The sequence below is a fragment of the Macrobrachium rosenbergii genome, chromosome 4 (assembly GCF_040412425.1).
Source record: "Macrobrachium rosenbergii isolate ZJJX-2024 chromosome 4, ASM4041242v1, whole genome shotgun sequence".
Taxonomy (NCBI): Eukaryota; Metazoa; Arthropoda; class Malacostraca; order Decapoda; family Palaemonidae; genus Macrobrachium; species Macrobrachium rosenbergii.
In genome coordinates this window covers 83,165,997-83,182,820 of record NC_089744.1, presented here as the reverse complement: position 1 = coordinate 83,182,820, position 16,824 = coordinate 83,165,997, and the positions used below count along the sequence as shown (strand labels likewise).

General features: G+C 36.1%; 1 protein-coding gene across 1 annotated transcript in view; it reads left to right on the top strand.

The window, feature by feature from the left end:
• LOC136836320 (voltage-dependent L-type calcium channel subunit beta-2-like) overlaps positions 1-16,824 on the top strand; it is a 343,842-nt gene that overhangs the window by 222,139 nt on the left and 104,879 nt on the right. Inside the window, exon 2 of the mRNA XM_067100451.1 lies at positions 5,326-5,442. Coding sequence (XP_066956552.1) covers positions 5,326-5,442 — 117 coding nt within the window. The remainder of the gene's footprint in view (positions 1-5,325; positions 5,443-16,824) is intronic.

The window sequence follows — 16,824 nt, the reverse complement described above, 5'->3', positions numbered from 1 at the left end:
TACTTACAGACAACATTAATTATATTATCTGACGTAAAATTCATTCCCATAAAAACAGGCGAATATTTCTGAATACATGTTTTTAGCCGTTCAGTGGGTGAGCAATCAATTGTTCAGTTATCGCAGCTCTAACTGCCTCTTCGGGTAACAATCTTCGTCTGTCACAATGTGTCACCCGAGTATCTATCTGTAATAATAAAATCCGGTTCTTTTCTTTCTTCCCTGGGTGACAGCCACCCACCCCCTGCAAACCAGTTTGTCCGCCCCGGGTTGGGGCGGGGTAGGTAGGGGAACAAGAGGGTAGGGGAGACATCCACCCTCCCCCTGCAAACCTGTCATAGATAGGGGATTGGGAGGGTAGGGGGGGAGACAGCAGCGCCGGGTTCCAGGGCGCATAGCGCTCACCAACAAGCTCGTATGTAAATCAATTTCATTGTATTTTTCTTTTCATTACTTATATCAATAGAGGCAACTTACGGCACAAATAAGATCTTTATTGGTTCACTAGGTTTCATTATGTAAAGCCATTTAGTGTATGAGGCCTACAAACAATAGCGCATGCAACTAGGTCTATGAAATAAATTCTCTTTAATTACTGACTTCAAACAACAATGAGTGGAATTGCACGTACTGGTTCACTTTAAATCCTCCTTTTGTATTAGAGAAATTAAAATCGGTTTGTGGTCGCGCAAGAAGATTGAAAATAAAACACTATAACTAATAGCTCTTTCCCTGTGCTCGCAGCCAAAAAATATTTTTTCTAGAGTAAGTACAGTACAGTATATGTAATTAGCAAATATTCCCCTCAATTGTATTAATAGTAAGGTGATTCAAATACCAGAGCAACTAGGTACTTGGAAGGCGCTTCTCACATACAACATTTTTTTTTCTCATCAAATTAAAATAGAAATGCAACCACGGGCCAGTTAGTTGAGTGGTGAGTCCAGAAGTGCCTGAGGCGGTGTGGCAGCTGGGAAGTCTTCTTGTAGGCAGTATTGTCATCTCATTTTTGTAATCGCTAGATTCGTTTTTTTTCTTTTTTATTTTTTTTTCTTTTTTAACCATCGGGGAATACAGATCTGGAGGGATTCGGGAACAAATAACACTGTATTATTTATTGTGATGTAAAAAGTGTAGGGGTAGCGGTTTCTGACGCACATTTCAGCGGTCAATGATAACGACAGCCTAATGCTAGACCGTCGATGAGCGAAAGAGACGAGAAAACGAATCCCATAGTTTTGTGACTTCTTGCGCTCGTTAGATATTCGGTATCGTTCTTATTGTTTACATACTGGTTTGATTTAATTTGGCTAACACTATCGGTGATGTACTTGAACCGAGGTTGGGGAAACATACCATAATGATAATCATGAGAGTTCTTTTTATTTCGACTACTCTTATTCCTTACAGCTCAGTTTCAACTGTGAGTTTTCTAAGTTCGTCGGTTGTCATCTATGCTTGTCGTGGGCTGAGAAATGTATAGTGACATTTATCTTATTTCTTACTGAGAGTTGGATTAAAAGGTTTCCAGTCATCTTCAGATCACGATATTTCTTTTTGTCAAATTCATACAGGCGCCTTCGCTTCTTTTCGTTCCCTTTGACTGTTTCCCCTAATATAGCTTCGTTTACTTCTGTTAGGTTCAGAGTGTTGCCTAGACTATACAGGACTTACTATTCTTGAATATTGTTCGTGAGAAATACTGCATTAGTTCCAGGCTATTTCTTGTAAATTTTAAACTGCTTCAAGATTTAGTACTCTCTCGAATTTTTCGTGAATTGTTAACTACAAAGTCAGTCTTTTCGAAAGTTCATGGTCCCCGAGCTTTCTGTTTTTTTCTTTTCTTTTTTCCTAGGCAAGGCAACGGATCAGTGAATGGTGTAGTCGGTGGGGTATGAGGCTGAACTCCAGTAAAACGAAAACACTGCTGATTAGCAGATCTCGTAGATTTTCCACCCCATCCTCCCCTTTAGGTGCATGGGACTCTGCTGACTGAGTCTGAAGCTTTAACTATTCTAGGTGGAACTTTTGACTCACATCTAACGAAAAGTTTCAGCAAATGCTGCACGAAAGTTAGGTATTGTTCGTAAGGCCTGACTTATTTATAACAGCGATAAATAATAATAGGAAAGTCAATCACCATATTCGAATCCCTTGACTTTATTCAACGAAGTCGAGCATTCTAGCTCTTGTGTGTTTGCATCTAAACCTTGTATTCTAGATAAGAAATCAGTAAAGTTGTAAACGCCAAATAGATAAAAATAATAGGCTTGAGAAACCGAGTGAATAGTTTAACTAAAACTGAATGAATCTCCTGTACAGGGCTTGATAATCATGCGATTACCTGAAAATCACCTCTAAATCACCTCTCAATCCCTATATGATCTCCCATACATTCTTTCCTTTCTCTTAAAATCAGTGCTGAAGATCACGAGTTCTTTTTCTGCAAGTGCTGACTCCGAAAGAGCTAGGAAGCGAAGATGACACCCCCATCCCCACCCCCACCACCACATAGTTCACATCCGTAGTGACAAACTTCCCTCATTCTCCATCAGTTCCAAGTTAGGACGTGTAACCTACTAATGACAAAATAGAAAAATAAAATAGCCTGTGAATTAAACTGAATAATTAGGTATATGTTTGCGTGGTTTATGCAAGCCCTATGGCTAAGTTCGAAATTATATTCCTGGCTAGGTGTATAGTTTCAGTCGTTGTTCATCTTAATCTTTCCATTTCTTAAATTCCACCATGATTAAATTTCATACTCTTTCAAATAACGGCTCTGAAATTGGCGAGGGTCATAGGACCATGATGTGCCAGCTAAATGTCCGGAGAACCGAGCAGCGTCCAGAATATTGTTCTTCTGTCCGAAATTTTGCATCGGTCCAATAATTTTCACTTTGGTCTTGAACAGATTCGACATTTGCTCATATAGAGCTTTGGTATTTACTTCCAACGCTCCAATTGCGTGGTTGCATCAACCCCTTCCTCAACAAGAAAGTAAAATAGAAAACAGTTATTAGAATTCAATAAAATTCGGTCCATCTTGAAACGGTATTCGGTTAACAATTCCGCCTTTCTTGCACGGCTGCTTAATGAACAGACTCTCTCTCTCTCTCTCTCTCTCTCTCTCTCTCTCTCTCTCTCTCTCTCTCTCTCTCTCTCTCTGTGTTTATTGCTTGCTGGTTGTTTCGTTGTCTGATGCCTCTCAGACATATCTGATTCGAAAGTGAGTGGGTAATAAGGATTTTGCAAAGAGATGCTTCAAATACAGTGGTACGATAAAGAATAATAGCAAGTGACACAGGAGAACTAGGTTTCTACTCAACTGGTTAAACACAAACTTACCAGTATATACAGTACATTCCTTAACGTAGCTTAATGATCTTCCTGTCTGCATCGATAGTTCTGTTTTATATTCACTTGTATGCATACATTTATACAAAACGTAGTGGGTAAACATGTCCCTTATTTTAAGAGGCAGTCAGTCCTAAATGAATGGCACTGTCATTCTTTTCAGTTAAATGAGGTTCTAAAGAATCTTCCTGTCTACTTGTTCACGTTCACAAGAAGAATAAAGCGAGAGTAATGCAATGAGGTTGCCCTTTCGTTCATTATACGGAGAACATTTTCTAGCGTTCACGACATTTGGATGGATGATGGGACGTCATTGTAGGTTGTAACTTCCACTCTCAGTGTTTCTTTAGGGAGCAGTAAGCTGTAGTTTCTAGCGTTCATTGCGTGTGCAGTAGGAAGGACTAACGCGCCGGAAACGCAGGGAAAGGTCTTGGCGCGAGGGTTGTCACTAGAGAGTCAGAGATGTGTGTGTGTGTGTGTGTCTGTCTGTCTGTCTGTTCGTCAGTGCATGTGCATTTTTTTTCACCTCATGAAGATTGCCACAAGATGTTAAATAGAATAATGTCACTACCCTGGCACTTTCTTTCATATTCATACTGTATAACTATGTGAGAGTAGTTGAATTACAATATTTGTCCCAATCTGTTATACTCGAGTTTTTCGAAACAAAAGACTCTCGAAGGATGTCGGCGCCCGAGAGCTTTTGTTGTCCATGGCGCCCCGCTGTCAGGCAAACAAGAATTGCTCTTTGGATCCCTTGTTTATTGTCCATATTTACTAAATGCGTTTCGTTGCTTACAGAAGTATAACGCACTAGAAAGTTGAGACGAAAAGAAATGGCCTCATTTTGAAGAAGGGTGCGGATGCCTTTTATAACTGGAATTTTATAATTGGACGGAGAAAATCTTGCAAAGAGTCTGTTTAATCGGAGCACCCTAACATTTCCACCTAAAAAATCCGAGTGAGCGAAACAAGGGCATTTTATGCTCTCCGCCCCATCGGTCTTCTCTTCAGAAAGAAAATATAGGTTCAGAGTCTCAAGAATCTTACGAATCCCACACAAAGGGCGAACTCGGGGCCCTGTCCTGATCTTAAACACCATACCGAAGGGACTCGCCGAGTTGCCGTCTTGTTCCTATTCTCACATTCTCCACCCTATCCCGCCATATGGGCGAGGCATGTTTCCTACTGCCCACCGTTGCCTGTTATTTTCCACTTTTTTTTTCCCCTCTGTTCGGGCAAGGGAGTTGTGTATGTTTTGTCCATTTATTCATTTTTTTCTTTTACTTGAATTTTGGATTATAGGCTGAGAGAGGAGCAAAAAGGTAAGCAGTGGAAACCCCTTATTTCGAGTTTATGTCGAATTATTACTGTATGTTTAATAATATAACAGTGCTCTTCCATTCCCTCCCGAAATATTTCCCATTATTTTTGTTCTCTTTCCTTTCTGATAAAATTGTTCTTCATTTTCGTGCCTATAATGATTTATTCCCGCTTTCCCTCTGTTTAGCCTCTTTTGTTTTCTGTTTCTCAGTGACGCGCACTTTCTGATGTAAATCATCTCCAGCTATTGAACATTCTTGATGCCTCGCCTTTTACCTTCTCTTCGATTTTGTACACCTCCCTGATTTATTCTTTTACTCTTTTTCCTTCTAAATCCTTGGGACCGTTTTCGGCGCTGTCTTTTCTCCTCATTTCCCTTCCCCCTCCCTTGCCTTTTCTTAAGATTTTATCTCTTAGTGCCAGTCTCCTCGATTTATCTTTTTCCTTCCTCTTCCAACCCTCTTCTGCTGGAATGTTCTTTACATTTTAATTGTCATGTCTAATCTAATGTGCTGATGTTTTCCTGTTTCCCGTGGCACCTTGTCTTTCCCTCCATTTCGGCCCCTTGTCCTGTTCTAGTTGCGAGCCCTTCTTACCTACTACCTTCGTTCAAGCAATGCGCTCATGGACCTCTCTCTTTTTCAGGGTTCGGCTGATTCGAACTATTCTCAGCCGTCATCTGATCTGTCGTTGGACGAAGAAAGAGAAAATCTCAGACGGGAGACAGAGAGACAGGCGTTAGCGCAGCTGGAAAAGGCCAGGGTAAGCAGCTCATGTATAAGTTAAGCAAATTCATATTTCATGTGCACGCAAGCACACCCCAGCGACAGTTTACACAGACATGCACTTGGGAAAAAGCACAGAGTTATATTAGCATATAATTTATTCTGATAACGATTACAAACATTCACGTTGTCGTCTTGACGCACTGGGGAAGGCTTTGCTAAATATGTTGTTACAAACTGTGATCATTTCAGGAAAACCTTCCTCTTTTATATATTTAATTTCAGTCAGTAGAAATATATCCAATAAATCTATATGAAAAACAGGGAGAGACTATACTTTGTCATTTCTTAAATAAGAAGAGATTTTTTTCTTGCTTGTCTAGAAAATTTAATGGTGTGCATGATGATGAGTAACTTGTTTTATAACAATGACACAAGAAGAACTTTATTTCCCTAATTACATTTAGATGTCAGTAAAGTTCGTCTTACTTTCCAGTGAATTATCTTCATGGGCTGGTAATCGCCGAAAAGGCTTTTGGTGGTCATGATACAAAATGATAGTTTTTGAAGGTATAAGAAGAAAAGTATATGACTCAGAATAGCATATTGACTTTATAGATATATCGTTTACTTACATGTATGTTAACATGCGTGCAAATATACTGTAATCACTCTCTTGCAAACGAGCATAGATAGATATAAAACCACACGTGATTTCATGTGTATTTGAAGACAAGCCATTGACGAGGGTGTATATTGCAGTAAGGAAACAAAAGAGGATTTTACAATGGAATATTTTCCTTGAGAGCTTCTGTCTGGTGTCTTGAATCTTCTGATGACATTATCATTTATTAAAAGGAGAGCTTCATTTGTAGAATTATGCGTTGCAATTGAGTGGTGTATCGTGAAGAACTATTGCCATTCATTGATTACAACGGAAGGTGTAGGGTAAAATGTTGAATTCAAAACATGAAAGAAGAGAACGTGTTTGAAACTTTCGTGACTTTAGTCTATAGATGAAGCAGTCAGGAGACATTACAATCCTGGATGAGAGTTTGCTACCGATTGTAGGCAGAGAAATCTAAGGTTAACCTCAAAGAGGACGGATATCAGGATGAAAGGCAAAAAATTGGATGTTGTCAAAGTGGGAGATGTGTTGGATGACTGGAGGAACGAAGAGGTTGTCAGGGTTAAAGAATGACAGCTAAATAACACTTCCATTCCAGGTAGATGAGATGGCGGTCGTGCATAAAAGCCGAGTCATTTTCAGGTCCCAGAAAATATGTTTAAAGATACTCTATCTTGGCATTACTATGGAAAAGAAGGAAACTTGAATCAACTTTCAAAGGTTGACACATGTATTCATTGCCTGTTTTATCTTTTCAGTAATTTTGTGAATTTTCAGTGTTCAGTCTCGCTGCTGATTAATGTCATCCAATAAACAGGACGGCTATCAAATGACAATCAATAAGTTTGTCTATGTTTTGCACTGTTGAAAAATCGACGACTCTGGTTGTAATTCAACATGATAAAATTCTTACTAATTTTGTTTCTCTTGCCATGGTATTCGACGTGCATATATATATATATATATATATATATATATATATATATATATATATATATATATATATATATATGTATGTATGTATGTATGTATGTATGTATGTATGTGTATATATATATATATATATATATATATATATATATATATATATATATATATATATATATATACACGTATACACAAGCATTTTCGAGCAAAATAAACACGAAAGACTTCACATTCCATCGTGTTCACTTTCTTCGTGGCCAAATGCTCAGTTTATATTTTATTATATATATATATATATATATATATATATATATATATATATATATATATATATATATATATATTATCTACTCTCTCTCTCTCTCTCTCTCTCTCTCTCTCTCTCTCTCTCTCTCTCTCTCTCTCTCTCTCTCTCTCTCTCTCTCTCTCTCTCTTTCCTGTTAAGATAGTTGCTTCAATTACAATGCCCAACATTTTTGACATTTTACATGTCACCCCATCTCACCCCCCTATTCCTATGGGGCTGAACTTGCACTTAAAGGACATCAGGAGTGTCACTATTCATCTCAGCGACTTCGAAAACTATGGATTAGACACTTGTATCTCTAGTTTTTGGTTATTTTTACATGTCACGCCCTTCCCACCCCAGCCCCATATGTATACCAAAATGAGGTATAATAAATGCATAGAGTTCATTTAGTTACCAAGTCTACGGGCAAAACGAGCCCTGTTTCAGGGAAGCCCCTCCCACCACCACTCCCTTTGGTGCCCTTTGGTGCTAGTGATGTCTTACCCCCAGATTATTCTTTTCCAGATAGTAAGTCATATGTATACTAAGTTTGGTTGAAATTGCTCAATGCGTTTCAGAGTTATGCCAGAACATACACACACTCATGCATACATACATGCATCCATTTTCATATATATATATAGGAGATATATATATATATTATATATATATATATATATATATATATATATATATATATATATATATATATATATATATATATATATATATATATATATATACACGGTATATGTACAGTAGGTTTGTGTGTGTGTGTGAGCTTCTATGTGTTGGGCATGAGTGTATTTATCCAACCCACATGTTTTATTATTATGTGTGCGTGTGTGTGTGTCAGTGCGTGTGAATTCACAGTATCAGCACACAAGAGGCCTCTTTTCAACATAATATTTTAGTAAAGCAGTCAGACTCATACATTAAATTATAACTTAATAGTGTAACCATTCTGCTCTAGAAGACATTAATATAAAGATGGGTTGAGACGGCAATTCCTGACGAAGGGACGTTATGTACCGTCCAGAATCTCGGATTAAAGTACCGTCTTTCTGCATACCTACGTAAAAGCCAGTGGTGAGAGAGGCTGAACAGCGGTTTGTCTAAAGGTGTTCCATGAAAGCTGCCTGCGTAAGTTCCATGACAACTAGGTAAACTACAAGGCTAAAAGCAAGCCTTAGAAAGGTCCTTGAAAGATGGGTCAAGTTCAAGGCTCAGAGTAGGCCATGTAAGGCCCATGAAAGTTGAATGAACTGATAGGCTCAAAGCAGTTCTACATAAGCGCCATGAAACCAGGACAAACTTTATAGAAGAGAGCTGGATAAGTTGCAAGGCTAAGAACTAATCCACTAGATAAGCAGCTCAAAGTAGGTTCACATTAGGCCTTAAAACTGGACACGCTGTAAGGTTCAAAGCAGGCCTGGGTCAGGGCTACGAAGTCAGAGCTACACATTCAGAAAAGGGTGTGAGTAAAACCCATGGAAACCGGATAAGCTGAAAGGTTCAAAGGAGACCCAGATAATGCCTTTTTTCCCATTATTTATTTTGATTATTGAAAGGCCACCGTTTTTCAACCTTATGCTGGGGAATCCTAGTTTTGTGTACTTGTACATTCATATTTAATTGTAATTGGCTGTGTTTGCGTATTTTGTTCATATACATGCATACATATATATAAATACACACACATATATATATTGATAAATATATGTATATATGTGGTGTATGTTTGTGTATATGAGTATGTGTATGTGAGAGAGTGTTAGCGTGCATAGGTGTGGTTGTGAGTGTGGATTTGTGTGCAGGAAGAGAGAGAGAGAGAGAGAGAGAGAGAGAGAGAGAGAGAGAGAGAGAGAGAGAGAAAATAAAGAGAATGCAAGGTGATGATACTTGTAGATAGGTGAATGGTATTCATCCTGATAATAACCCATTAGCGTAGCAGTAACGATTCAAACAGCAAAGCTGTTTGCAAAACTACTTGAAAGAAAATCCTCGCCAGGACCCTCACGAGAATGCATTATTAATTAAAGTAGCTTAAATTTTCACGGAAATTGCCGACTGGTTCCAGCCGTTTCTTGCTAGACGATCCACAAGAGATAATATCCATAAATGACATCTGTTACAATGAACTAAATCAGTTAAAAAAACAAAAAATATGTCGACGTTATTGGTAACATTCAGTCTGCATCAGTTTCAACATAAAGAAAGTTGTAATTAGGTATTTTGAATTTTTAGCGTATAACCATTAACATGCATACCATTATGAAAAAGTTTCATTCAGTTTACAGAGCTTGTAAATACTGGGTCCAGTTGAGATTTTATATGCAAAGATCTTGGATCTCTCTCTCTCTCTCTCTCTCTCTCTCTCTCTCTCTCTCTCTCTCTCTCTCTCTCTCTCTCTCTCTCTCTATACTAGAGAGAGTTCTTGATTTATCTCAGCAATGAACTGTAATGCATGTTTCCAGTTAAGTGTATTTCTTTTATAGCGACAAAAACATACATATCAATGCATACACACACACACACAAATATATATACATATACTGTATATGTGTGTGTATGTATTTTGTGTGTGTGTGTTGTTGTTTACAGATATGACTGTGTAACTACATACATCAAAGGTACATAGATATACAAATCTTTACAAACATTAATAATATGGTTGTTTTTGTGCCTTTCCTTCTCTCTCTCTCTTTTTTTCGTCATTTCTATTGTTTTCCTGACCATCAGAACGCAGCCTCTCTCTCATCTTGACTTTCAGCCTCATTAGCACACGAAAACATGGCTGACACATTTTCCAGAAATTTTGTTCAAGATTACTCTGACAGAGTGTGCAGCCTAACTTTTCCTCTCTCATTTCTCTGTCCTTCCTCACTCTCAAATTTCAAATGTCATATTTCCTGTTTTGACAAGTATAACCGTCCTAGACTTATCCCAAAAGGAGGTTCTTAGGTAACTTTTCTTGCATCATTGTTATGCATATTTATGCCTTTGTAAGAGTTCGATAGTTCATACCATGTATGGGGCAACCAACCATACACACAGACAGATATATACATATGTTTTATATATGTGTATATATATACACATATATATGTGTGTGTGTCTGTGTGCGCGTGTGTTTTGTGTTAGTGTAGAAATTATGTAAGAATATCTACACTTGTTTGACTTAAGAAGTCGAATCGTAACTTTGTGAAAATTAGCAGGATCATTTTTTAATATTTCAATAAAATTTACATTAAAAATCTTTTATATTTGTGTATTTACTGAACAGAGTGCGTGAATCATCAACTCTATGGATTTCATTACAGTGATGTTTCATTGTTTTAGTGAGACAAAAAGAAAATTTGAGCACAGTTAGTTGAATTCAAGACGTTTTCAGTCTTTTTCTCTTATTTTCGTGACACTGACCTTTCATTCCCAAATCAAGGATGTTTGTCAATGTATCATTTCCCTTCGTTAGAAATGAATGATATGAGCAATTATTTTGCCATCATTAAAAAATAGTATTGAACACATTTCGGTGCTGGAAATAATGAAGTTTTGACTCAGATTGGTCTAATCATCTAAATTCTTAGTCACGAAATGGGAAATTTCACTGAGTTATAGTATCTGCGGTTTTCTTGCAGAATGTTAAGCGTATTTTGAAGGAAAAGGTTCCCCTCGTTTCTTGCTTTGATATATAATTAAAATCTAATGTAGAAAATCTCCGTTTTATGTTCTCCGCTTTGTAAGTCATGAAAATGTTCGCTAGCTGTGTTCGCTTTGAAATGATTTTGATAATTGTGACGATAAGAAGTGAACCTCCTTAAATACTCCTTATGGATGCGGTTATATTCTGACACCTCCCATTTTACTTTTTCTGATTTTCTCCAGTTTAACTATTATCCTCTCATGTTTTTACCAATCTGGTTTTCATTTCAATCATCTTCTTAAAGAATATGTATCCTTTTTTCCTCCCATTTCGCAGTCATTCAGTGTTTGCCCAATATTTCACAGCTCTGCCCATGTTGCGAGAAGCCTTCCCCATCCACCTCCGCATTTGCCTCTGCTTCCGATTCTTTCTTGTGCCACTATTTTCTAATTGTGGTGTCCCCTGACAACTTGCCCGAATATTTCACAATTCTCTCCTTCCACTGTTGCCTTCATTTTTCAGTTTATGATGGTGCTGACTCTACTTCAGACACCTTCTCACATTCTTGCGTGGCTCGGGCGCTTGGTGATTGTTGTTAACTGTGCTTCTCACTGCTTTCACAGGCCTTGTTAGCTCTGGCTCTCCATTCGACCCATTCTTCTCCTACCTGACTGTTTTTGCTTTCTCTAACAACGCTTCATGGCTCTGCTTCTGCATCTGAAACCCTTTCCCAGTCCCTCAGGGTTTTGATTTTACTTCTGAAACACCCACTGAGATTTCTATGTCTCGCAATTCTGTCACTGACCTGTCGCCTTCGTTTCTCTGTACTTGGTGTCTGGTTCTAATTGGGACACAATTTCCCGATATTTTCATTATGTGAACCTGGCCGTGACACTTTTTTTTTTTTTTGCGAAACTTTATCATTTTTCTCCTGTTTTGACAACTGCAAATGGTTTCTTACTGTTCGGGCCCGGTTCCTGTCGCTTCGTTTTCTGGCTCCTCTGAGATACGTTTGGCCTCATTATTTAATGACTCTACTTTTGCCACCTTCTCTTCTTCTTTTTTTATATTATTTTATCTATTTCAGAAAACTTAACTGTAAACTTTTGATTTAAGCAGTAATTCATGTTCATCGACTAGTTTCTCCGAGATGGCTGTATATAAAATTACTAATCAAATTCCTGAAAGCAGGCAAAAATATCGTAGACTTTTTAGTTCTGTCAGATTTCATTTTTGATGAGCAGTCTCCTAAAGGCAATCGTCTTTTTCGGCATTTCTTTTATATTGCTTTGTAATAGTATGCGAAAGCAAATCTTAATTCTTTGGGTCATTTATGACATCAGACATTTCTTCACCATTTCCTTCTATATTATTATTTTCACTTCATAGACAATTCTTCTATTCCTTCTCGTTCTGCTTGTAACTAATTCTATGAGCATTGTATTGCCTTTGGACTAATACTTTCAGGTAGCCACGTGGCATTTCTTATCTTCTAAGATCTGACTAAGATTACCTTATGATCTTTTGAACATTTTTTCAACAAATCTGGATTCTTTTCACTTTCACCTTTTCCAACATACTGCCCTTTACGTAGTTTCGGTCCTGTTTACTGATTGCAGTATAGTCTGTAAACATCAGCCAGTGATTCCGCCACCGGCTTTAATAGGAGACCTAATTACCTTTCAGCATCAGCTCTTGTAGTTGGCATGATTCTACCCCAGCATGTGTTCTCTCAAACATAATTATGCATAAGAACGACGGGAATTCAGACGAAAGTCATAGTCTATATTTATATATATATTAACTTTATCACATACACAACTGTTCTGTGCATTAATGGAATTGCTAAAAGGACCTCATTCAAACGGATACTTGATAATGTGGACTGTTTGTCCAAGAAAACTTGTAACTTTTTCTGAATAAATTCTCCATTAGATACCATCCAGTTTGAATGAGGTCCTTTTTATATATATACATATATAAATATATATATATATATATATATATATATATATATATATATATATATATATATATATATATATATATATATATATATATGTACACACACATGTGGAGTGTACATACGCTACCACGGGGTCTAAGCGATGACAGGCAGGGCAGCCGATCGAGACTACAAAGTCTACCCCAAAGCCAAATCAAAGTCCTTCAAAAGAAGGCTGACAGGTGTCATGGAGGCGGAGTTTGGAAACTCATTAACATTACTACCCTCGTACTGTGTTTACAAATATGATAACCCCATACAAATGGGAAAAAAGGCACGTTAAAAGAAGAAGTCAATGCATGTAGATTTGTCACTCACTTACGTTGGTGGCCTTTTGTGGACTCGAGGAGAACCATTGCTGGTCCCACCAGAACGTTATGTCTTTCATAAGTTTTATTGACGGTCTCAAAGCTTTCATGCCAGTCGTCCAGAATTCACTGATCGTCACCCATCCAAATACTGACCAGACCCAGTGTTGCTTTCCCTTACTGACGCCCGGTTCTGCTTCCACTGTGAAAGTTATTGCTGGATTCGCTAGTCTATTTTTTTCTATATCTCTTGTAAGCTTTTACAACGCTTGTTTCTACCAGGGCAGCTATTTAAGTTTATTTTTTTTATCATTGATTTTTTTTATTTTCCCTTCCTTTTCTATCAGCTCTGTTCCTTAAGCGATGCTTTTTATTGGAATCCTTCTTACCCACCAGTCTTACTCATCCTCTCTTTAAAATCTTAATTCCCTTATTTCTTTTATCATTTCATTATCCACATTTAGTCAACCCTCATTAAGAAACTAGTATCCTGTAAACGTAGAATTTCTTTTATCATTTCATTAACTCTCTCCCTCTCTCTCTCTCTCTCTCTCTCTCTCTCTCTCTCTCTCTCTCTCTCTCTCTCTCTCTCTCTCTCTCTCTCATATATATATATATATATTATATATATATTATATATATATATAAATGCATGTATGTATCAGTACATATACATATTTGTTGAACACAGAATGTACACACATTAAACTGTCTTTACACTTAAAAAGACTCAGGTAACTTTGCCTGTATTTCCACCTACTATGTGGCAAAGGTAAAACATTTCCTTACAGATGGTTATTTAGTATAAGCTTGTAACTTATTGTTACTTCGTTTTACTTTGTAAGTTGCCTGTTCGGTTTATAATGTATTTAATTGTATATGTAAGAGTTTTGAGTAGAATGTGAGTTTCATTTGTTTTTCAGGTAAAAGTGAGAGTCTCTTCCTGAGAGATTGATAAGAAATTCCTATTTGAGTTCTATTCTTTAGGACAGTGATGCTCATATTTGCGTACTTGTACATATATACATATATATGAATGTATAAATATTTACATATATGTATATATACACATTTTGTGTGTATATAAATGTATACCTATTGGTTTTGCTTAGTTACGTAGCAGTTTAAGTAACAAACATTGTCGTTTATAGAATAGGTAGATTTAGTACGGTAAACTAGTGGTTGCTGTTGTTGTTGCCGCCAGCCAGTCAGTGTTTTCTCTGGTTTTACAAAGCATAAGATCTTTCTTATATTTATATATAAATATATATATATATATATATATATATATATATATATATATATATGTATATATATATATATATATATATATATATATATATATATATATATATATATATATATATATATGTATGTATGTATGTATGTATATATATACATATTTTTATATAAATGTATGTATTTATGCATATATATATATATATATATATATATATATATATATATATATATATATATATATATATATATATATATATATATATATATATATATATATATATGCGTGTGAGTGTGTTTGGAAAAAGTGTCAGCCTGTCGATTCTCAGCTAGTATTTAGGATGAAGTTGCCAACCTCAGTTTCATTTTCCTCCTTGAATGTAAGCCACCGCAATGAATCTTTGCAGGTACTTTACGTAATGCACTGTATAATTATGTCAGCAAAAGTTTCCTCGGTTTAACTAGCCCTCTGCCCGAGACGTTCCGATTTGTTAGATCAATGCCGACAAACGTCTAACGCCAACAACCACATCCCAATATAATGGCTGAGAGGTGAATAATATATATATATATATATATATATATATATATATATATATATATATATATATATATATATATATATATATATATATATATATATATATATATATACATTTATATATGTATATATGCATGTATGCTTTGCTGCTTAATACATTTTTATGGATATTTATGTGAAATTGTTAGGACCAGACGATTGGTATTTATAAATTTCTTTGAAAAGGAATAAATGTAAGAAATGATATCATTAATTTTTCCACTAGTTTGTAAGTCTCTGTACGTTACGAAGAATTCAATATTCTTTCAGCTCTAGGAACTGTTTTTTCCATTCTTATTTGACCTCTGCTTCTTCGTCGTTTGCAAGAGGAATGTTTAAAAAATAACATTCATCAAAGTGTAGGTCTCGTCATCTACTTTTACTTATCAGTTTGTCAAAACCATTGTTACGCATTGCTGGAAGGAATAAAGAGAATCTTTCATTTCCATGACACTCCTCTCCATGTACAGCTGCTCTTCAGTTTTTCTGAACTTCGGAAAACTAGTTCGTAGGACTATTATTATTATATTCTAAAAACCTGTCTTAATAATAAGTGTTGGTGTGACCAAGGTGAATGCATTTAAGTGATCACTTTATCAAGATATTCAATGTATATATATGACATTTATAATGCTATTCAAGATACAAATTTAGTCTAAAATTATATGAATTTTGTCTTTAATATCTTTGCAACTGGGGGCATTGCATATGAATACTTGTGTGGTCTCAGATGAATGTCCACTCATGGTGTGTGAGACTTACCAAACAGTCACTTTGGTTGTTAGCGTTTAGGAAACGAGCTGGATCAAATTCCGAGTCTGCAGTTGCGGTCTTCACACCGTGGTTCCAACGTGAGCCCCACTAAACCTGCATCATTACATTAACTAAGAAGCGTTATGCAAGTCATTTCTTTTGAAACCTTAATGTCAATTCGTTGTTTGTGTGTGTGTGTGTGTGTGTGTGTAAGTGTAAATAAACTGGAGAAATTACACTTTTATTGAACGACTTTACTGTGCCGTTCAGTGGGCTTTCATATGTGCGTGCATTACAACTGCATTAGCATTACAATTGCAGCGTGTTTTCTTATATATACGTATAGAATATTGTATCTATGATTGATTACATGTATAGGTGTAGGACTGCATATTATTAGGTATGAATAGATGCATCTTGATTTAGGCATTGCAGTATGTATTATATATATGTATGTATGTATGTATGTATGTATGTATATATATTAATATTATATATATATATATATATATATATATATATATGTATGTATGTTGTATATGTACATATATATATATATATATATATATATATATATATATATATATATATGTGTAATATATATGTGTGTGTGTGTGTGTGTGTTTGTGTCTGTGTAAAGTTTGCTATACTTGTTTGTAAATAGATTACCAATGTAGAGTACGCCATCTGCAAAGTATGGTAAATTTTTCTTATGATTACATATATATCACTTTAAATTATAGTTGCAACAGTCGCTGATGATCTATATCTCCTTTAGGTTATGTTGGACGACTCCTTTTGAAATAACTTTGTTCACAATAATTTTAGAGTGCATATGAGAATATTTTTCCCTTCCATCGCCCCTAGGTATCTCATTAAACGTACAAAATAATGTGCTTTTCATATGCAAAATGTTGGCTCTAGTCAAGCGTCTGTCCCTTCACCACAGTCTGGCTACATTGCATTTCTGTTATTTATGATCAGAGGGGAAAGATCTAAATTTCACTTCCTGGCATTATTGTACAGAGGAGGTTTGGTACTAAG